General features: G+C 41.7%; 1 protein-coding gene across 1 annotated transcript in view; it reads right to left on the bottom strand.

Annotated features, from left to right (window-relative positions):
- ALK (ALK receptor tyrosine kinase) overlaps positions 1 to 23587 on the bottom strand; it is a gene marked incomplete at its 3' end in the record, with an annotated part of 246977 nt that overhangs the window by 27501 nt on the left and 195889 nt on the right. The window contains exons 9-12 of the mRNA XM_081998640.1: positions 18806 to 18900; positions 17278 to 17418; positions 6180 to 6342; positions 357 to 507 (exon numbers count right to left, since the gene is read on the bottom strand). Of these exons, the coding sequence (XP_081854766.1) occupies positions 357 to 507; positions 6180 to 6342; positions 17278 to 17418; positions 18806 to 18900 (550 nt within the window). The remainder of the gene's footprint in view (positions 1 to 356; positions 508 to 6179; positions 6343 to 17277; positions 17419 to 18805; positions 18901 to 23587) is intronic.

The raw sequence follows: 23587 nt of genomic DNA, 5'->3' as shown, positions 1-23587 counted from the left end.
GGCTCAACAGGAGCAAAGACAAAGCCCTGTGAAGTCAACCTTGAAGACTGAACTCCAGAGGAAAGGAAGGCAGGGTTGTCTTTTCTCTCTGAAAAGCTACACAGAAGCTCTGAGATATGCAGATCAATCATGAACCCGTAGTGTATTATCAATGGGGCCTGAATGTTGAAGAGGAAGTGATCACCGTGACATAGTACTTAATCTTTTCACACTCATGCCCTCCCAGTAAAACTGTACCTATCCCTTGAACCATAGAACTCAAGACCCCTCAGGGACAATGGTTTTCTCTGTAAACAGACAAAACACCATGGATTTGTAGAAGGGATTAAGGCAAAACAGAAAGGGCAATCACTTACACTAGGACAAGCATCTTCTCCTTGCTGTCCCACCAAGATATACAAAGTATCATCCTTCTGGAGGTCAAAAATTCCCAGCACAGACACGCCGTGGGACCGCACCATGGTGTTCTTCCCTCCTTTCCCACCAGCAGCTCCATAGCCTGAGATGCTGCAGAAAAAGAAAACAAAAGCCTGGCACCTGAGTTGTCCCAGACAGGTGGAAGGTAGTACAAACCACTGCTGGGCACTGAGTGTTTTGCACACCTGAACTGTATATAGTGTCACAGGGCCATGCCCTGAAGACCTGACACTCTAAATAAATATAAACACAAAGCTTGAAGACTGAGGTTGTCTGCTCTACATGGACCTATGAACTTGGGTAGCTGCAAAACAGCTTCTTTCACATTGATTCTTGGGCAAAAACTCACTGAGGAGAGAGTGAGCAAGTCCCTGCAGTTTCAAAATTTAATATAGGAAACACATCTTGTTTCCCAGAAGATATACCCTTGAGAGGTTTGCAGCATGGAAGAGAAAGAACAGAAGCAGGAGAACTGGTAAGTACAGCACATAGGGCTAAAGAGAACATTAAGCACAAGATTGACGGGGGGAGATTAGAGAAGGCAGACAGCATAACTGGTCCTGGTAGCATGGACCAGATGGGAAATAGCTCTCCTATTCCAAGGACCAGAGGAATATAGAAGAGTAGATGGACATGACACTACCTGCAGTAAACAAAGAAGGCAAAAGCCCCTTGGCTAAACTCACAGTAACCATGAACGTCTCACTGTCTCCAGTCAGGAGTAGCTAGGTTGCATACACAGGCTGCTGCAGTCTCGATTAAGGCTCTGGGAATTTTATTTCAAGCAGTCAAGATTCAGAGGTCCTTACTGTTGTTGATGTACCCAAAGATTTGGCTGTACCACTGTATTGCTCAGTGCCTCCCTCTCCCTTTCTAAGTATCTAAATAATTTAAATACTTCAAGCAGCTTTTATCAAGGAATTTCGAAGCACTTTATAAAAATCATGATAAAACACATCTCTGCCGCAACAAAAGACAGAGTTACTCAACTTTCTGAGCAAGTCAATGGTGGTACAGCCAGCCCAACTGAGATTTGAAATAAGCAGGTGACTCTCCACTGACATTAGTAGCTTTGGGGCTATTTCCATGAGAGCAAAATTCAACCTGGAGCATGTAAACAGTGACCGTAGGGCTAAGAACACAAAAGTTCCTCTTGGCTTCCTAACAGTTACAATATACGGGTTCTGCTTTAACTCCTCCTTTCCTCTAGCACCTGGTTTGTCTTTGCCTAGCACAATCCTGCATGCAAACAGGCTACAAGCAGAAGGAACCAGCAGTGCCCATTGTGCCTGAGCACCCTGAACAGGCTGGGCAGCCAGCTCACTTTCAGCCAACAGCTTGCCTTAACCATTAGCATGAGGAACTCACCTTGTAACACTGCTCTGAGGCAGCCAGCATGGAGCAGTTCTGATGTCGAAGCAACTGCGGAGCGTCAAGTGCCTCATAAAGCACATTAGATCCTCGCAACGTGATGTGATTATGGTCATGCCACTTCTGATAACCAAAGCGATCATTCCTCAGTAAGGCTGCACTGGAGCCAGCAGAAAAAGTGATGGACGCAGCACTGGGCTACCCTGAACAGATGCTGCATGAATCTGAAGACTAAGTTGATTTGCTGTAGAATTTGGTAATGGCTAATGAGGTGCACTATCAGGCATAGCAAGCTGGCAGAGCTAGTCGGCTGCAATTAGGGGCCATATTTTTCTGTGTATGAACAGATTTTGCATACAAGCAATGATGACAGGAAGTTCAGGAGAACCCATTTTGGCCTCATTCAAAAGCTGCAGGCAAATAAAAAGCAGTAGATTCAGGTGACAGTCATTCCCTATTCAAAATGGGTGTCACTATTTAAACAGACAGGTTATCTTTGACTTCAAGTTTTAGCAGGATCCTTTTCCTTAGACACAACTTTCTTTTACAGGAGGAATCCATTTAACTGTATTGTTCCTGAAGAAATATTCAGACCATCCTGAGTAGATAGAATCAGAATACCTTCCACTGTCTTCCTCCTTTTCTTTTACTATGATACTTGTAGGAGCTGAAAAAGAAAACTGCATCATCAGGGAGGATCAGGATGAGCAGGGTGCACTGACTGTACAAACTAGAGCTGGAGAAAAAAATCCACCTCTAGGTAGACAGGTCATGGGAAATACTGGAGCTAGTTTTGAGAATATGAAAAAATGGCTGATCAACTCAAAAGGACACCTTTTTGCATTCCACCGTGCCGTGTTCGTGTACTAGCTCACAAGACAGTACCAGAGAAAAGAGAGGACAGTGGAAGTACAACAAATGGGGCACTCAGCAAAAGGGACCAAAGACTCTTGCTTTAAAAATTGAAAGAATACAGATAATGGATGGTAACGTCTAATTTATTACAGTTCACTTCTCTAATATTTGATCATAGGCCTACATATGGGATGACCTTCTGAATGTTTAGAAGGAAATTTGAAAAGAAAAACATTCTTTTATATGGCCTAACTTTACTGTTATATAATGTGCAATCCCATGAGAGCAAATTGGATGATTTTGTCCGTATCAGCACTGGAGTATGTAGGACTCCAGTCTTCAAATGAAGCGGCCTGCCGTGTGTGGCAGCCTACCCAGAGCTTCATAGATGGTGGTGTTTTCTGGGTGTGGATGGCTTGTGCTAGTAGAGTTGTGCAAAGCTGAGCTTTTTGTCTTTGCATTTTCATGAACGCATATTCTTCCTTGTGTTCACACAATCTACATCCTTCTTATGCAGTTATTAGGAATGTAACTCACTGCTCTACATTACACAGTGTAAAATGCACTGATACGGCATAACAACAGCTTGCTTAAGAGCCCAACAGCCACCTGGAGGATTTCATCTCTGGGTCAGGTATACTGGAGATGGCTATCAGGCTAACTTATAGCATCCACAGTGCAGCAGGCCTGCAGGGCAGAGCTAATTACAGGTCCAGACTCTGGGAAGCCCTAGAATTGATATTGCAACTTGACATTTTCCTAGGGCCGTGCTATACTGGGGGACTGTCCTGCCCCTTCAGCAGCACAGAGTCAGGAAGATGTCAAGTTAATTTAAGCCCACAGTTGCCTCCCCTTTTCCCCAGGCTGTGAATTCTCTTAAAAGATGTGGAAGAGGATGTCATCCATTTACATGGATGCTTGTGCAAAGCATTTGACACAGCCCCGCATGACATCCTTGTGTCTAAATTGGAGAGAAATAGATTTGATGGATGGACCACTTGCCTGATAAAGAATTGTCTGGATGGTCGCACTCAAAGAGTTGCAGTCAACAGCTCAATGTCCAAGTGGAGACCAATGATGAGTGATGTTCCTCAGGGGTCGGTATTGGGAGAGGCGTTGTGTAACATCTTTGTCAGCAATATGGACAGTGGGATCAAGTGTACCCTCAGCAAGTTTGCCGATGACACCAAAAGCTGTGTGGTGCAGTTGACATGCTGGAGGGACTGGATGCCATCCAGAGGGATCTGGACAGGCTTGAGAGGTGGGCTCATGCGAACCTCATGAAGTTCAGCAAAGCCAAGTGTAAGGTCCTGCACATGGGTTGGAGCAATCCCAAGCACAAATACAGGCTGGGCAGAGAATTAATTGAGAGCAGCCCTGATGAGGACTTTGGAGTACTGGTGCATGGAAAGCTAGACATGACCCGGAATGTATGCTCACAGCCCAGAAAGCCAACTGTATCCTGGTCAGTGTCAAAAGAAGCGTGGGCAGCAGGTCAAGGGAGGTGATTCTCCCTCTCTACTCTGCTCTTGGGAGATCCCACCTGGAGTACTGTGTCCAGCTCTGGGGTGCCCAACATAGGAAGGACATGGAGCAGGTCCAGAGGAGTGCCATGAATTTGGTCAAAGGGCTGGAGCACTTCTCCTATGAAGACAGGCTGAGAGAGTTGGGGTTGTTCCACCTGGAGAAGAGAAGGCTCTGGGGAGACCTTATAGCAGCCTTCCAGTACCTGAAGGGGGCCTACAAGAAAGCTGGAGAGGGACTTTTTACAAAGGCATGTAGTGACAGGACAAGGGGTAACGGCTTTAAACTGAAAGAGGGTAGATTTAGCTTAGATATAAGGAATAAATTCTTCACAGGTTGCCCAGAGAAGTTGTGGATACCTCATCCCTGAAGTGCTAAAGGCTAGGTTGGATGGGGTTTTGAGCAACCTGGTCTAGTGGAAAGTGTCCCTGCCCATGGCCAAGGGGGTTGGAACTAGATGATCTTTTAAGGTCCCTTCCAACCCAAACCATTCTATGATTCTGTGATAGATAGGTTACCAATGACATTAGCCTTCTATTATCTGTATAGAACCCAAAAGTCTGTTACGTCATCTACAGGACTTAAATAGACAGGTCCTCCCTGAACAACCTCTTGTTGGTATGGTGCAGCAAAAATCAGACTACAGTTGCACTGGAATTCTGGCTCTTCTTGGGCTGTGATATCAAAGAAATTACAATGTTGTAAGTTTATTGCCTCTTCTCTTTTGGGCTATACTTTATAAACATATTTACTGAATGCTGGTCCTGAAAAATTCTATTCACCTCAGGCAACTCATTTTTGATAGCTGAGTAAAATCATCATTAATGCTCTTTTCATTACCGTTAATCCTTGTGGTAATAGGCACTCAGGCAGAACTTGTCCCTAGCTTAGCCAGTTTCTCAAAACTGCTTTGCAGTAGATTTCTATTAGAGACTGACATCTATCCTCAATATTAATATCCTTTTTCAATTACAATTAAACAAAAGAAGGTGCCAGTAAGTTTTAACTGAAATCTGTTCAAAGCCTTCAGTGGAATGTTCTGCTTTGAAATCCATGCTACCATCATTGGTTTCAATATAGAACGCTGCATAAAAAACCACCACTAGACAGTCATTGATTCAAACAGACAGTTCTGCTTACAAACTGACGCATGTAATGGCTTGATGTTACTATTCAGATACAGTGAACTAAACTTCGATTGTACTTCTTTCCTCAGCAAGAGCAAAAAGAAAAAATGATTGGAAAAAATCTGATTAAGTAGCATTGAACCGTATCTGCTCAAGTCCCTTTGAAAATAACTCCACAGAGGGATTTAAGCATTAGAACCCTCAGTATCACAGAGCCTAACACTTAGGTGGCTGGCTTCCAAAGTCAATTCTACAGTGGTGAGCCAGGCTTACATGCTCAACTTACCATGCCTAGGTTCAAAAAAGTCAAGATGCTGAGCAGAGCTTGATGTAAGCCGTCCCCTAAGAAATGCTGATATATGATTGTGCCTCTGATACCAGGTGAAGAGTGGGAAAACCTCATTCTGATCCCAGAATTCAACAGATGGCATGTGGAATATGTATACCCCTTGGCCTCGGGAGGTCAAAACACTTGATTTTCAGCTACTTACAGAGCTCTCTTTCTGAGCAACCTGATCTAGTTGAAGATGTCCCTGCTCACTGCAGGGGGGTTGGACTAGATGACCTTAAAAGGTCCCTTCCAACCCAAAGATTCTATGATTCTAAGATTCTCTCCCAACCCGTAACCATTAGGCTAAAGCTCTGTCTGTCTCAGTCGGTTGCTTCTCCTTCTTTTCTTCTCTCTTTCACCAAAAAGTCAAATCTTTCACACAACTAATCTGAGACTGGAAACGTTGGAAATCACAAGATCAAGGAGAAGTAAAACCCAAGCAGATCTGGCCAAACTTCTGAATATAATACTTCATATATGCCTAGCATGTATTGCAGCTTGCAGAAGTTTCAAATGCAAAGATATATCATGACAATCAGAGACAGTTCCCTTACCTGTATGTGTTGGTTGCTGGTACTCTCCAGATCTGAATGCCTTGAAGAATCCCTTCAGCTCCTACAATCACACTGAGGTTGGAGTTCCTGTAGGCATCATTGCATTGGCTCTGTGTGGGGCCATAAGGTCCACTGGCACCACATGTTGTGAATAACCAGTGATCTGAAATGAGGACATGTACAAAGCATGATCCAAACATCCAAAGATCAAGTAGCTGTTCTGCTCTTTATTCACTCTTTCTTGTTGGACCAAGAGAAGAACCTGGCCCCTGGGGTTTTATCTAGAAGAAATACTCATAGAATTCTTTTAAAAGACTCATAGCACTGGGTGTCTCGGTATTTGACAGCTTTTCATCAACATCTCCTGAAAGCTATCACAACTATGAACATAGCTTTACTTTTTCTAAGGCTCAGAAAGGCAAAGATCACAGAGTAGGTAAAATGCAACACAGACCACCCAGTTTTGGGCTCTGCTCTCTGGGCTGTTAAAGTGCACACTCATAACCTCAAGACTGGTGCCCTTTAGCCCTTTCCGTTTCTACAGACATTTGATGATTGAATGTATTTTATATGGGTAATTAGCTGTTAAAAGCAGATAAAAACCTGTAAATACATCATCTCAGTGATTAAAATATAACAATAAACTAATTGTTTTTTGAATAATTATTTGCCCACAAGAGATTCAAGTTAAGCTTCAGAAGGCAAAACATCTAACTGAGGCCTGTAAAACAAGCATTCAGTTCTGCATGTTCTAGGCCAGATCTGCCAGTGTAAATCAATGCATCCCTATTACAGCCATTTTTATCAACTGGAAGTACTACCCCTGTACAAATAGATTTCTAGAACAAGGCTTTGCTAATTTGTGCCTCAAAAATCTAATTTTTTTATTTGAATATATGATGCTGAAAACAGTGTTCTTTTCCTTAAAGATTCATTATTAGGGCCAGCACAGTTGTGAGACCACAATGTAAAACCCACCCTATCATTTTTCATATGCAATCAAAACTAAGATCTAGATGGTAAATAACTGGACTAAGCATTTTAGGTGCACATTACATGATTTACCTTTCATACTTATTAACAAGCTAATATACACAATCTAATAAACTCTGTTTCTTAATTCTATTGCTATTAAAGACAAAAGAATTGAAATACATGTAAAGAACATTATTTCCACAAATGATGTTGGGCCAGCCAGTCCTCCTTATGGCTTTCTCAAAGGGCATCATTTTTCCCCTCAATTCCCCCTCAACTCAATTTAATGGTACTAATTAGCTCCGATAGAGCATTAGCTTGATCTGCTCCTTGGAATTTGGAGCTACTGTCTATGATTGTCTGCATGTGCCTGGATGAGAGAGGCCAGCAGCTTTACCATTACTGTTACTGGGGGGGTTCCCCCACCAGAAATACAAGCAAACACCTTAGTTTAGCCAGGCACAAGGTCTGAATTACTTTTCACAAACTAATCCTGAAATTCCTTCTTATAAAAAAGTTCAATGCACGAAATGTATCAAATAATTTGGCAGGACTTTAAGAAATAAAGTGACTGGTATTTATGAAAAACCTTTGTAATACAGTCTTGGCTATTCCAAGAAGCAATGCAAAACTACTACTCTAGGAAAGCTTCCCAATTCAGGTACTGCTGAGAGAATAATCTCTTCCTTCTCACTGCAAAATCTATGCCACCCTTTCTCAAAACTCCCTTGCAAGGTTCCTCTAGAGATTTTGCTATTGTTACTTGTTTTATGCAGACACATACTTATTTTACTTATTTCTTTAATCCTTTTGCAGTGGGTAGCAGTAGAAAGTCTTAAAATTAGTAGATAGCAAATGGAAGAATTTCTCTTTCCTCCTCTGCCTCCAATGTACTCCCAAAAACCCAAGAACAACAGGTAAGAGGGGAAAAGCACCTAAGAAAGCAAGATCTAAAAGTTCCTAATGAAAAATGCTTCAGTAGCTTGAATATTGACAGTCTTGCACCATAAGTTACTTATGTTTATTCTTGCAAAAAAACCCCACAACAAAACCAAAACAAAATCTCACACAAAAGATGAGAGACTCATTCTGTCAGCTATCACAGTGATTTAACATTGCAATATCCCAGTGGGCTAAGCCACCTGCACTGAAACATATGTTTAGTAAAGCAGACAGGTAAGTGTCTTTGTTTGGAACAATAAGAAGCCATTTGGATGTCGCCAGTGAAACATCAAACATGTTCCCAAAGGTAGAAGCAGGTGACCTTCAAGAGGACAGTAAGCCCAAAACATGAGAGAAACAAATGGAAAAGTAGAAGTGACAAACCTAGGACAGACCACAGCATGTGCATACTGCCGCTACTGTTAAGTTTCACATTTCTGATTTACTCCCTTTAAATAAATCTTGTTCCTTTAGTATCTGCTTACCTGGCCTTGGCAAAAGTATCTCTAGACTATCACACATGTAACACACACCACTGTTGGACCTGAAACTGTCAGCTCTTGACTCCCACTGGGTTCCAGGGATGGGTGATCAATGAACTATGTCTTATTCCAAAATGTTTTTTAGTGGCCCTCTGTTTCCTTAAAAGCTTAATGCTCTGGTGGAACAGAAGAAAAATGTCCTCCTGCTGCAAACATTATGCCTTCAGACTTTGAACAGAAGCAACCAGAACAACTTTTGTATTTTCTGCCTCTTGGACAGACTAGAAGGGTCTCACTTCCAGTGCAGAGGCAGTATCAGGGTAAGAGCAAACTACTGGTAATTTAAGATTAGTGAATGTGCATCTAAGCTCTTAGAATATGGCTTTTAAGAGCACAAGAGTATGGGAAATGAAAAACCACAGATACGTTATGCCAGGGAGTACAATGTAAGGAACCTGGAGATGACTGAGCACAGGAGGTACTATCTTAGATTTCAAAAGTGGTCCTGCTGTAATCCATACAGTGGTATATAGTTCATAAGTTCATATGTTAAGCCTCCCAGGTCCTGCAGTGGCTACAGTCAGTGCTAGCAGACATATTTACTTCCTCTATTCAGGTAGCTGGTAGACAGGAATGGGAGAAGACATGCTTCAGAAGTAGCAGAGCTGGGCAGTGACCTTTGCCCAAAACATTGCAGGAGGGATTCTGGCCCAAGTGAAGTCCATGGGGAGACTGCATCTGATTTGAACAAGCAAAGTTTTCAGTAAAACCTACAGCCAGGTGTTGCCCGATCTCTTCATTTGTCACTGCTGCTTTGACTTGCAGACAGTCCTCTTCCTGTTTATATGCACTTTCATACATGATACTGAAAGCCAGTCCAACATGTAACAGCTTTGTCACTGAATTAAATAGGACAGAATATGGCACGGGAAGAAGTTGCCCCTCATTTCAACACAATTAGGACAGATGGGTCTTAGTTATAATTCTGGATACAGACTAAAAACCTTGCGCTTCCCTTCCTCTGCTCTCCTAAACATTTCATAAAGCCAACTGTCAATCTGCAGATATAACTGTAGCCCAAGATCTTAGACCACAAACCCAGTAACAGACCAGAGTACTGCCCATCTTAGATAACCCACCACGTCTTTTTGTAAGAAAGAATAACGATTCACTCCCTGTATTGATTTTCTCCTGATTCTAGAAATGACTGTAGCATGTCTCATGAACTCAGAGAGAGCATTTCCACAGGTTGCTGCTTGCCACAGTAGTTTACAGTAATTAAATTTGAAGCATTATTTTGATCTCCAAAGACTAAAGCAGCAGCACTGAATCGAAAATCCTTCAGCAGCTAGGTGAGAAGCGTAGATTTTTTTTCCATCGGTGCACAACTCTGGTCTGTTGCATACTGCCTGGCATAGCTCTCCTTCCTTCTGCAGCATGCGACAAGCTAACATTGCCAGCACCTCACTCTCACAAAACGGGAAAAAAAGCAGGACTCTCCAGTCCAAATCTTCCCAAACAACTAGCAGATTTTGGAAGTTTGCCCAATTTCATGCAGGTTACAGCTGCCTGGTTTCCAGAAACAGCTGAGCATTCCCATGATGAAAACAAACATCTAGTTAAATGTATATATTCTGTCATTGACAGTTGCAAGATGCTAACTGGATTTAAAAACTGGAAATTCCTGTTTAAGGCAGAGGAAAAAAAAAAGAAGTGAAGATTATACTGAGGTTCGGAATTGGGGTACTACATTTCAGTGAATAATTTACACATCAGTTCATTTGATGGAATCCACACTTTCACAAGAAACATGGCAGAGGAAACATTTAGTCTTCTGCCTTTTCACTCACACATTTGCCTTCCTTAAGCTCCCTGGCAATCTCCCCAACACGTTGCTAAGGTCCCAGCAACAACATTTTGCAAGAAATGCTATTTTGGCTCTATTAAAAGAGATTTTAAAAAACTCCTTCTTCCCAACTTTTCTTTCCAAATTATATTTACTGTTATATTTACACACACAGTCACTCATGTTTATTTTCTTTTGCACAGCAGAAATTCTAGTTTTCACACTGCTTGGCTACATACACAAAAAGAACAGCAACCAAGGTACTGGGTTTCAGCCACAGCAAAGGGGAGTGATGTCCTGCTCTTGGAAAACAAAAAAAAAAAAACCCAAACCCCCAAAAGACTTAAAATGACTAATTCTTTTGAAGCTCTGATACTACTTGCAGCCCAAGGCAGCACTGCTGCAAATAACAACCAGCAACAATAAAGAGAAAACACTGGAGCAAAGCCCAAAGCACATTTGTCCTTCTAACATAGAAAGCAATTTCACTGGCACATATAGCACATAAACTCCATATCACAAAACAGACATAGGCATTTCAGTTGTACCTCAATGGTCTAAATGTATTAACTATCATTTGTTAAATTATGCTGGTTTGAACCAAGGTTCAACTCATTCCAAACCAAAACTTTACTGTGATTTGATTTGAGAAAATTACCAACCAAGCACCATACTACTTGGCTTATTTTGGAACCTAGAGTACCGCACTAGTGAAATGCATCAGTGCTTTAAAACAATGTGTAGGTAGTTTGTGGAACTTGCTGCCACAACCTCTATTCAAGCCAAGAGGGTACCCCTACTTCCAATAGAGTAAAAAAAGCATTAATAAGGGCCGTAAGGTCTCATGCTTCAGGGGCATAAAAAACCCAGTGGCTAAACTTCTGGACACAATTAATTCTGTTAGTTGTCCCTCAGGGAGTTCATTCTACTTCTTCCTCTAAGGCAGATGTAATCAAACTTGATGTGATGAAAAAGCAGAACGCTTGCTTAATCTATTTGTAAAAACATTCACAAGCTCCCTTACAATACTTGGCCAATATGGGAAATCAGAGGCTTACAGGAAATTGCCCATCTTAATCTTCACTAACATTTGGCTGGCACTGGCACCACGGTATGCATGGGGATTATACCTTTTACTCAGTGTATGAGCAATCTCAGTTATGCAGTACAAGTAATTCCAGAGTTGATCTGTGTTGAAAGTCTGTAGGCAAAATATACTACAAGCATATATAAGAAACATGTTTAGTGATGTAAGGAAGGCAAAACCTTTCAATTTTGCTTTGGCTTCTGTAGTTTAACAGTGTTGTGTGAGCAGCAATTTCAGATTATTACCTTTTCTAGGACTAAGTTTGCCAGAGATTAATGAAGGAGGGTTGGGGTTTGAAAGATGACAGTAGATGGCAGAAATAGGTTGGTCTCACAATCACAGTCCCTGAACTGTTAAATGTGTCTACACAATTATATTGATAGGATATAAAATGATCATAGAAATTAGCAAGTCTTGCCAGCAATACCAGACCAGTTACACAGGTATGACTAGTCTAAGAAGAGGCCAGCTTTTCAACTATTTATAGAGTTACTATTTCTACCTCTGTCTTTCCATTTTCTAAATGAGGGTGGCAATGGAAGTCGTGGACATGCTTTTCAGTTCAGCAAGAAGAGCATCTGCAGTGATGACAAATGTATGCCAGACTGATCCTGAGTGTCACTTCAAAAAAATACTCAAAGCCCGACTCATGCTTTAGATTTTTCTTAAGTGTCCATATAAAGGGAATTCTATCAGGGCATCCTTGTGGGAAATTATCTGTGGTCAGTGTAACAGGGCAAGGGCATTGCAGATTTTGAACAGCAATGAGAATGGCTTGTTTCTTGCTACCTTCTGGAACCAGAAACTAACAAAGCAGCATGAAGAAAACTAATTTCTTTTTTCTTTTATGTTTCATTTAAAGACATAGTGGGAGTCTTCCATAAAGGGTGTTAAGTGAGACATGCTACTAACTTTTTAGAATTTGTTTGTTCACAGTTACAAAGGATAGTAGAAATGCATGTTGGATAACAAAGATCAAGTTGGATGGAGGTGGCAAAATTATTTCAAAACCTTTCCCGAGATTTACAGCAGTTTCTGCACAATTTAAACTGCCATTCTTAAGAGTGTGCAGCTTTAAAATTTAGGTCTAAAATGTGTGAATTGTTCTGTTTATTTCAATTGTATGATTAACTCTTTGAGAGCATTTATGCCAATTCAACTTTGCTACGTTGGTATCTGGTTGTATGTTGATTTTCAGTATTGCACCTTTGCTATTTCAGGCCTACTGAGAAAGCAAGTGTAAACATTGCAAGAAAGAAATTCATCCTTACATAATCTGAGAACCCACTATCCACATCTGAACATTTTCCATCACTGTTCAGAATGCTGCTTCTGTTGGGGGGAGGGAATTGAGTTGTTATTCACTGTGTTAACTGACGCTTAATACAAAAATAAAATTCTGCAGATACCTTTATTGCATTATGCCAACAGTTCAGTTAGTATAATTGCACACAAAGAGCAACCAAATGCAATTTTCTTTTACTTAATACTCACTCCGCTGTTTCTTTCAGCTCCTTCATCTGATTAACTAATGTGACTCAGAGTTCTTCCTAGAAACAGGCATGTAAGTATTCGTAAGAGGACTCTCCCTGATGCAAAAGACAAAATCTATGCAACCACTAAGTGTTGTGAGGAAGAGACCCAAGCTGAAGGAAAACAGTAATCCAGTTTGGATGAGAAAATGATTTGATGACAGTTTCCATGCAAGAAACCATGGTCACATAATGGCTGGTGGATATGCAGATCAGGTGGGACAAAACAATGCAAGATTTGAGGGGAAAAAAGGTTAATCTTTTTGTGCATTTCACAACACATCATTTTTGTGCTGTGTGCCCTGACACGAGTAAGTTGTCAGTTGGACAGATGAGAAGCTGAAACATCAAAAGAGAGGCTATCCTCATGGTATTTACAGCCTATTCAGAAGCACCAGAAATCTTTAATTAAAGTTTGATTGCTCTATGTCTTGTTATCTTCTTTTGCCTACTAAGAATCCTATTTTGTCTCCTCCAGTTTCCATGATAGCAATTTTTTTACCTAGAGTTCCTCACTGTATCTTTTTATGCCTGAATTTCCCATATTCTCTCCCTGTCTATAAAAGAAAATTACATTGGTTTCATACAAATTGGCTTTTTAATTGGTAGTTAAACTCCCTGTAGAGAAATCCTACAGTTTGAGCAGCTTTCAGTTTTACTTAAACTAATACCTAATCAATTTAAAATTGAAGCCAAAGTAAACTTGATTTATATTAAAATAAACTGTGCACAGATTTAACCGTTTCAATCAAAAATCCTAGTTCCACTGAAGTTGTTTCAATCTCCTGGTATATGTGGGTTTTCTTACTTTTTTGCAGGCTTCTTTTAGAATCAAGTTTCACCTGCAACCTTTCAGCAAGAAGCTGGCACATCAGCAAATAACACGTCATTATTTAATTGAAAAGGAAAGCATTTGCATTGCTTGGTGACCATCTATCTAATGGTCTCCTTGCACTGCAAGTAGCTGTGTGTCTTGAAACCTATAGGAATTTTTCTGTGTTGGTCCTGGTCATCATCAAGAAACTTGAGAGCGCAACACCACCACATTAGTGGTAGCAATTTTGGGTCTTATTCTCTACACAGTGCATTCATCATCCCATGTGTGACACATGACAGTGGTTAACAGATTTTTGGAAGCTTCAGGATCCCTCACAGCGTGGCTGTGTTATGTGTTTTTGAACCTTCAGTGTATATATGGTGGAGGCATGCCAAGTCACAATAAGCAATGGCAAGGCTGAAGAAGTAATTCACTGGGTACAGGGCCTGAGAACAGAGAGGACAGGGAGGTTGGTGGTGATGACTATAGCTTCTGCAGAAAATAGATGTCCATGCACAGGCGAAACCAGCAGGTGCATGTTAGAGGTTGTTCTCAGTTACAAAGGAACAAATTGAAAGCAATAGAGCTTCTTTGGATTTACTGTCATGTAAACAAAGAGGTACCTGTCTTTCAGGTTGTACTTGCTGCTGTGTAGGTTGAGGGGACCTGAGGAGGGCATTTTATTATCCTGTTGTCTCTTCAGCATAGAAACACAATTCTTTGTTTTAGTATTATTTCTTAAGAAGGAAATATTACAGCCTGTGATCCATCACACAAGCCAAAGACCACATTAGCTTTAATCACTTTTGGCTGAGCTCGTATTGGTCAATGCAGTCTTTGGGACTTCAGGCTGATGCTGTTGGTTCACTTGCACAACAGTAAATATGTGGCCATCAAAGTAAAGGCTTTGACAGACTCAGCCTGAGGTTTTGTAAATGTATTACAGGATGCAGAAAGAAATAAGATTAAAGCCGGGTAAAATGCATAGCCCAGGGACCAAACAAGCATCTGCAGTGCTTATTGAGAGCAGAGACTCAGCAACACAAAGGAAAAAGGTGATTTGGTGCTGTGGAGACTCTCAGACATGCAATGACTTCCCACTGCAAGAAGCTGCAGCCTAGCTTCTCTGATTTCTGCCCTGTCTACACCAAAAGCACAAAGGGGAGAAAATCGCTGTAGGGGTGATTTCAAACCTCAAGGGCTGGCGACAATTTTAGACAGCACATGAACAGGACCAAGGATCAAGCCTAGAAATTAGGCAAGATGTCTTGGATACCACAGGAATTGCCTTGAATTTTCACCCCAAGGTCATAAAAAATTATTTGAATTGCTCAAAGTACCTCGGTGACCTTCTCTTCTACTCCCATGCAATCTGACTCCCATTATTTCTACTATCCAAGCATTTCTTTAAATTGCATTCCTCAGATAGGACAGGGAGCAAACGAGCTAGAAGATGTTCCATCATTTCAGGTCTAGCATGAAGTAGGAAGTAACAAAATTCTCAAAGAAACCTACAGCCACAAGATTTCTAGCCTAACACCGATACACCCCCTTTACATTAACTTTGCATCCAAACTTCAGGCCATTCTCCAGTCTGCACCTGGTACCTAATGGCTTTTATGTTACTAAAACAGTAGGAACCCCGGAAGGAAATGTATAGCTGCCTTAGGGAACTGCATCATCACTTAAGCATTGTCATTGCTATGGAAAGTCAGGCAGAAGTCCATAATCTACATCTGCGTATGGATCCTACCACAAGATCATTGACCTAAGAGCAATACTGAAAGCACTTAAAAGTAAAAGGTGGCTGCATTTACAGGCAGGAAACAGAGATACAAATATCGAAGGGAACACTTCAAAGGATCTGCAAAGAGGATGTAAGGGTTTTTTGGAAATTATACCTTTGTGACCAGCCCAAGCTCACACACAACATCGGTAACAGAGCTAGACACAGCCTAAAGTTACACTGCTAAAGCACTGGTCCACCCAGTCCAGCATTCTCTCATATGGGCTCATTCCCTCTGCCTCATTCTCCCGAGACTCCTGTCAGTGCTCTTGCACTTTTCTTGCTGTATGATGCTCAGTACATAAAGTATCAATAAACTCCACTTGATGGCAACTCTTGGCCTGCACTGCAGACTGCATCATCAGCCCCACTGCCAGAGCTTGCTTCACAAGAGAGTTCAGGTACCAGAAGTTGCCCTGCCATGGCAGCATGAAGTCGGCTAATACATCCAGCTTTTCAGGCAGGCTTTGAAGACTGTGTGGAGCTTCTGACCACACTGACCAGACTGCTGTTGGTATGAGAGCTACCACCGCTAGTTTATGTATTTCAACAGTACTCTGCAGGTAGCAAAGTGAAACATAACCTAGAATAGAACAGACTCAGAGAAGTCTTTCTAAGACTGAGGAGTGGGAGAGGAGGCAGCAGGAACAAATCTCTGGGCTTACTGACAAAGTAAAGGAGGCGTATACCAACCATGCCCATGTTCTCTGCTTTAAGAGGGGTGGTATTTCAAATTAGGAGGTAACTAGCTAGCACTAAGTGAGGAGAAAGAGCTGCACACAGTGCTGAGGGTGACAAGTGCTTGTATCTCATGCAGTCACCTCTGACTTCCATGGTCAGCCCTGCTCCACCAGGTAGGCTGGAGGTTGTGGCCACCTGAATCAAATCAAGAACGGAAGCTGGCAAGACGGAGGGAAGGAAGCAGAGTGAAATAGAAATGCATGTGCAGAGCCCAAAACAGATATTGTGAGTGTGTGGGCTTGGAAGGGGGAAGAGACAGTGATGTGAGAGGGAGGGAATGGAAATCTTGCATCTGTTTGGCCCAGGCTGCTACAGTTAAGCTGGAAAGGGTTGCTGGGGGACAGGGGAGAGTGAAATAACATTGCCCATACAAGACTGACATTTCTAACTAACTAAAAATCATGTTTTTAAAACAAAGTCCAATGCTGTACTCTTTCCAATGTGCAATGAATATATTACTAAAAAAGCAAAGCTATGTTATTTAAAACCAAGCCTATATTAACTAGAGCTTGGTGTTCAGGTTACCACATGCTGGACTCATGTCAATTTGGACACTTTGCTTTGATTCCTGCCTATTCTTAAAAGACTACAACAACAAACAAACCTGTCTTACAGTTTAAAAGCGCTTTTTACTTGAAGAACAGGCTCCCTCTAGTTCTTTCTTTTATCAGCTTGCAACCAAAATCCAAGTTACAGTTAACAGCTAAAGGCAATTACTTTCTAGAGCTTGTTTTGTTTTGTTTGTAAGGGACTTGGGAAAAGCTCTGCACAAAGCCTCTTGTAAAAAAAATAAATAAAGGAATTGTATTGCATTTAGCCACATCTAACTGAAATCTGTACTAGTTGGAAATCTCTGCTGTCTGAAAATGCTTCTCAGACCAGACAATTACCTGCGGGACCAGAGATGGGGGCAGTGTTGAGTTGGAGATTTCCCAGAAGCTTTTGTTCCCATCCAAACTTCTGGCCACCTCTACTCGTGAGCAAATTGCTTGAGTCTGGAGTGGTACCTCGAGGTGTCTTCTCTCCATTGACTAGAAAACAAGAAGTCACAGACTGGTTTATCATTGGGGGTGGCCGTATCAGTATGTAATCCAAAACTGAAACTAAATTAGGGGCTGGAGGCTTCTCTGCTGAGAATAAGAGCCTGCAGTCTCAGGATATAACACTATTAAAAGGAAAAGGCAGATTGCCTTTCCATTGCTGTTTTGGGAACTGTGACAAAAGAAAAATAAACAGGAATGAGTGGTGGGCAAAACAGTAAGTGAATGAACACACAAGGCAGAAATACAGAATACAATCTTTAGCAACTGTTAGAAAGTTTTTCTTCTAGCCAGTAAAAGTATGTGCAGTCTTTCTTAATTACAGCCTAATTTAAGATCTCTTTAGAGTCCTGGAACCTGAGGTACATTGTACTTATGCACAGAAACCAAGGGGTATCACTGCCATAAATGGAAAGACTTACAGCCCCAGCCAATGCAAATTAACATAACACACAGTAGATGAAACATTCTGACTGGTCTTGGATGAGGAAGTGGCTTAGAGGTTTTCAACCTGATCAGGGCAAATGAGGTTGTAGCTTCAAGCCTAGGACATGAAAGAACACTCTCAAGTTCTACTGCTCAACCCAAGGTAAAAGTTTCATGTGTTCAGAGCAGCAATCCTCATGTAAGTTGTTGGTCTGAGGTATATAGTGACAGATCATTGAACACATTTACAAATTAAGCAACTCACTATGCATGAGATTGTGAAAGATAAGCCAGACACAAAGTTCAATAAAAATCTAAATGGGGTGAAATCTGGCAGTGGAGGTATAGACTGGTCATTGACTGGCCTCTAGAATATGCCAAAGTCTGGATCAGAATACAAATTTTTCCCAAGAGTAGGAGAGAGGGAAGATCCTAGTTTCTGATTCAGACTTAAATGCATGTCAGTCTAAATAAAATAAGCTTGTTCTAATTTAACTGGAGTATTGTGCCCAGTGTTACTGCAAAGTTAGTGTCAATCACAGGATGCCTGTCTTTCCCTAGCCAGAGTCCTACTGTCATTCATTTTCATAACTGTCACACAGCAAACCAGGTCATGTGGAACTCTATAATCACAGATTGGCTTCTGCAACAGCCTGGGTGGATAGGTGATGCTACTGTCTCAGCTGGAAGCTGGCTCTCCCACACCATATGTCTTACTACCCATTCACTGCCAAACTTGGAACCCATTCACTGGTCGGCTCCACTAATAAGGTATGCATGTGAATGGTCTTCTCCATCTAAGCACAGTTATTTCTGAAACACACCTTTACATTTCAAGAGTGTCTTGAAAATAACAACACCCAGTCACTTCCTCACAGTTTCAACCTCTTTCCAAATTTCAATTACGTGGCAAATAAAAGACAAGTCACTTCTAGATAAAAGGAAAACTTACTTGTTAAATAACAGTCCAGACTAAGGGAGACATTGTCAAAAGCAATAATGGCATCAGATCCTTCTTCCCATGAAGCGATGATCTGAAACCAAAACCTGCACAGATTGGAAGAACAGGGATTAAATTCTGTTAAAGAGATGAAACTCAGAGCTCTTTGCAATCAAAGCAGTTTTAGAATGGGAAAAAAAGCTTTTCTTTTCATATATAAAAATATTAAATTGACAGATAAAGTATCCTCACCCCTAATAAGCAAAGATGATCTGAGGTGGGAAGCTGTACATGAATATAGGTAGATGTAAAAAAAGCCCCTCTTTCCCTCCAGAGGCATACAACCTGAAGCAAGTGCAAGTATGTGTGTGTGTCGGTGCCAGGACAGAAAATAAAGTCCCCCAGCTTCTGGCACACAAAAAAAACCAGACACCTAAGGTGATTTTTTTCTCACGAGTGATTTACACCCTAAAGTGTTACAAAAAATAAGTAGATTGGGGCTCCTGAAGTCATTTGGAGTTTCTAAAAGGAACTGGCAATCAAAGGCTGAAATCAATTTAGAAATTATTTGGTGTTGATCTGCCCTCTAGGAAGCAAAGGATATCTAACAGTCCTGACAGTCACAAAAGAGAGGAACTGACACTGGGTAGTCCACAGGAAGACAAGAACTCATTATGTCCTTTTAGAAGCTGAGCAGGTTTGCCTTAAATCGCTTCCACACTCTCAGCTAGCTTTTGCCTGGAAGTTCTACCACTCCTATGTTATCAGAAGAAAGATCACTGTAAATTCACCCTCAGTGATATTACAAGTCAACAGGAAGAGCACAAATAACTCACAACCAAATACTTCAAATCTGATAGTACGTTGACTATGCATTAATTTATAGTACACCCATGGGTTTAGATTTTCCTCTTAGCTTAGCAAGTTCATGTTCTCCTGATGCATATCTGCCACATAAAATCATAATCATAGAATCACAGAACAGTTTGAGTTGGAAGGGACCTCTAAAGGTCATCTAGCCCAATCCCCCTGCAATAAGCAGGGGCATCTTCAACTAGATCAGATTGCTCAGAGCCCTGTCCAGCCTGACCTGGAACATTTCCAGGGATGGGGCATCTAGCACCTCTCTGGGCAATCTGTGCCAGTGTTTCACCACTCTCAACATGAGAAATTTCTTCCTTATATCTAGTCTAAATCTGCCCTCTTTTAGTTTAAAACCATTACCCCTTCTTCTATCGCTACAGGCTCTGCTAAGAATTCTGTCCTCATCTTTCTTTATAAGCCAGTCCCCTTTAAGTACTGGAAGGCTGCAATAAGGTCTCCCTGAAGCCTTCTCTTCTGCAGGCTGAAAAACACCAACTCTCTCAGCCTGTCCCCATAGGAGAGGCGCTCCTATGAGCAATTCCCTCTCATCATTTCTGTGGCCCTCCTCTGGACCCGCTCCGACAGGTCCGTGTCTTTCCTTGTGCTGAGGGCTTCAGAGCTGGACACAGGACTCCAGGTGGGGTCTCACCAGAGAGGAGTAGAGGGGCAGAATCACCTCCCTCAACCTGCTGGCCACACTGCTTTGGATGCAGCCCAGGATATGGTTGGCCTTCTGGGCTGTGAGCACACATTGCTGTCTCATATCCAGCTTTTCATCCACTAGTACCCCCAAGTCCTTCTCGGCAGGGCTGCTCTCAATACCTTCATCCCCCAGCCTGTACTGATACTGGGGGTTGCCCCAACTCAGGTGCAGGACCCTGCACTTGGCCTTGTTGATTCTCATGTTGAACCTCTGGATGGCATCCCGTCCCTCAGGTGTGTCAACCGCACTGCTCAGTTTGGTGTCATCTGCAAACTTGCCGAGACTGCTCTCAATTCCACTGTCTATGGTATTGATGAAGATATTAAACAGTATTGGTCCCAACATGGAACCCTGAGGGACACCAGTCTCCATCTGGACATTGAACCATTAACAACTACCCTCTGGATGCGACCATCCAACCAATTCCTCATCCACACATGAGCCCACTCACCAAATCCATATCTCTCCAATTTAGAGAGAACAATGTTGTGGGGGACCATGTCAAAGGCCTTACAGAAGGCCAGACAGACGACATCAGTACCTCTTCCCTTGTCCACTGATGTGGTTACTCCATCATAGAAGGCCACTAGGTTGATCTGCTTAGGAAGAAGAACAATTTCTAAAAGCAGCTGACCATGGCCCACAAGTCAGATACAATGCTGAGAGGATGCATCAAGATTATAAAAACAAGGAAGTATTTTTAAACTCTACCTCTCCTTTACCAACACACCAGACTCACAAAAGAAAATTCAAGTGAAGCTTCTCTGTTCATATGCACATTTACTTTGGGACAGCATGTTCCTGTGTTTTGAATGAGGGTTTTGACTGTTTCAGCCACCTGACTCAGTCAACAAAGATAACAAGCTTCCATGTTGTTCTCAAATACAGTGCAGCTTTCACCACCAGTGATGACAGTCAGGTTTGGCACAAGTTAAAACAGATCCTAGGGATATATGTACCTTTTGAGGGTGTCTAGATTGAAGTGTCCTCGTCTTCTCCAACTGGTGTTCTTGCTAAGCTATAGATGGGGACACAGTCAGAAAAGCTGACCCAACCAAAGCAAAAATTTCAAACAGAAAAAGATCCTGGCAGTCCCTGAAAGGTGCAAAGGGTTTCGAACAGAACATAGTCTATTCACAACAGAAAAGAGTTGATACAGTAACTATGTTCCTCCTTATCTACTGCTGGTGAAGTACAACAATGATGCTTCAATACTGAAATTTCTCGCTCATGGGACATATGAAGAGACTTTTCCAAATTAGACTTTTTATGTTCTAAAGACATGAGCCATTACTATAAAATAACAGGTGATTGACATAAATATCAGTGGATATGGTGAAGGAGGAGTATCCCTAGCACCAAAGGAAACTCCAAACAGCAAGACATAATTTTCCTTCCTAAATGATCCATCTTTATCAGCTCAAAAGGCAGCAGCTCCATCCAAACCAATCTGAAGAACACAAAAGTATTTTTTGCCTTCCCAATCCATAGAAAATGCAACTGCAGTTTGATGTTGCCAGAAGCCTCACAGTTCTTAGTTGGTATACCTGGTACCCACTATGGTTATGTCTAGGAGGAAATTGGAAGAAATGTAAAAACTTTGGATGTTAAACTGGCTTCCAAGCTGTCTTCCCCCTGCCTCCTTCCCCCATTTGCTCCACAGCTGACATCCCACACCACTTCAAATGAAACTACAAGCTCTAGCATAAACATAAGCTGCTCAGTTTGAGACATGCCATGTGAGTCTTAAAGAAAAGCTGTTGGACAGACAAAGTGGGTTCCAATCTACTTCTTCCTGTATGTTCCTGTGCCAGCAGAAGACATGAATGAATCACATGTGAAAGGTCCTGAACCACCACAGGTCACAGTCTGGTATGTCATGGAGAATCAGGACCTACCTTGGGCTATAAAGTAAAGGCCACAGCTCAGCAGAAGCTTCTCCCTCCCTGTGTGTGCTGCTGAAACCTCCAGGAAGACGTAAGGTGGAAATGGATTGAGCTATATGTCTTTCAGTTGGCTGAGTCTGAAAATCAACATCCTGCACACAGTGAACCTTGGTGCTACACTGAAGGGACCACTGGAACTGAGTCTCTGATGCATTTGATCTTCGGCCTCTTTCCTGGGGGTGCACAGTAAATGCCACTTGGAGATGTGGACATTTTGATGTATACTTACATTTGTAAGGTGCTGAACTGAGGTTGGAAAATGAATTACAAAGACAAATAAGCAGTTCTTAGACACGGTTCTCCATGTCAGCTTTTCTCTCCACTTCTGCAGACTTTAGTTCAGGTTGCATAGAAGAAGAGACAGATACTTCTGCAAGGACTAATAGGTACCTTCTTTATACCTGGCAACTAAATACCTATGAAAATAGCTTTGGGCAGTTTCCTTGGCAGAACGTAAGCTTCACGTCCCAAAGTGTTGTCCTTTGATGCACTGTTCATGTCATGCCTCTTCAGACAATGAAGGATTGTTATGAGAATTATCAAGGGTTCAGCCCCTAAAGATAGAAAGGCATGATACAAACCAGTATTTCTGTCATTGAAGTGAGTGCCATCTAACTTGCCCATATAAGAATGCAATAGGTTGTGTTCTACTTTATTTACAGTTCATTCAATTTAAGAGTCAGCTTTACAGGTTTCACCTCCAGGAGCACTAGGACCAGAATACCTGAAGTTTCCTGAAGTTCACCAGGGATGAAAAAAAACAACAGAAACACCTCCAAAGTAGAAAAATCATGTGAATGTCAAACACTATTAGGACCATCAGCAGTGCTCTGGTTGTCTATTAATCTGTGGGGATTTTTCCCAACATGAATGCAGTTTCAATACAAATCTTCTCTTGAGACCAGCATTTCTGCAACAAATAGTTCATCTTTTTCTCTTCTCCAGCTTAATGCCACTATTAATTCAGAAATATGACGTCTTTCAAATTTCATTGAAACAAGATCATCAATTAACCAACATTTCAATCATTAGCTTTGGTGGTTTTAGCTTAATGGGCTAATTAAGGGAAATTTAATCAAAACTGAAGATGGAAATGTCACACATCAGTGAGATGGAAAAACCCCCACAGACAATCTCGTTCCCTTGCCCCCTCCTTTTTTTTTATTTCTGTTTGATCCCTGAAATGAATGAAAAAACTCCCTTTGACTTTGGTGAAAGCTCATACTGAAACACCAAAAACATATGTTATTGCAATGACTCAGTATAACACTGGAGGTGACA

This window comes from Phaethon aethereus (genome assembly GCF_964289735.1).
Source record: "Phaethon aethereus genome assembly, chromosome: 3".
NCBI classification, from domain to species: Eukaryota; Metazoa; Chordata; class Aves; order Phaethontiformes; family Phaethontidae; genus Phaethon; species Phaethon aethereus.
The sequence above is the reverse complement of the archived record's forward strand: the minus strand, read 5'-3'. Positions and strand labels throughout refer to the sequence as shown.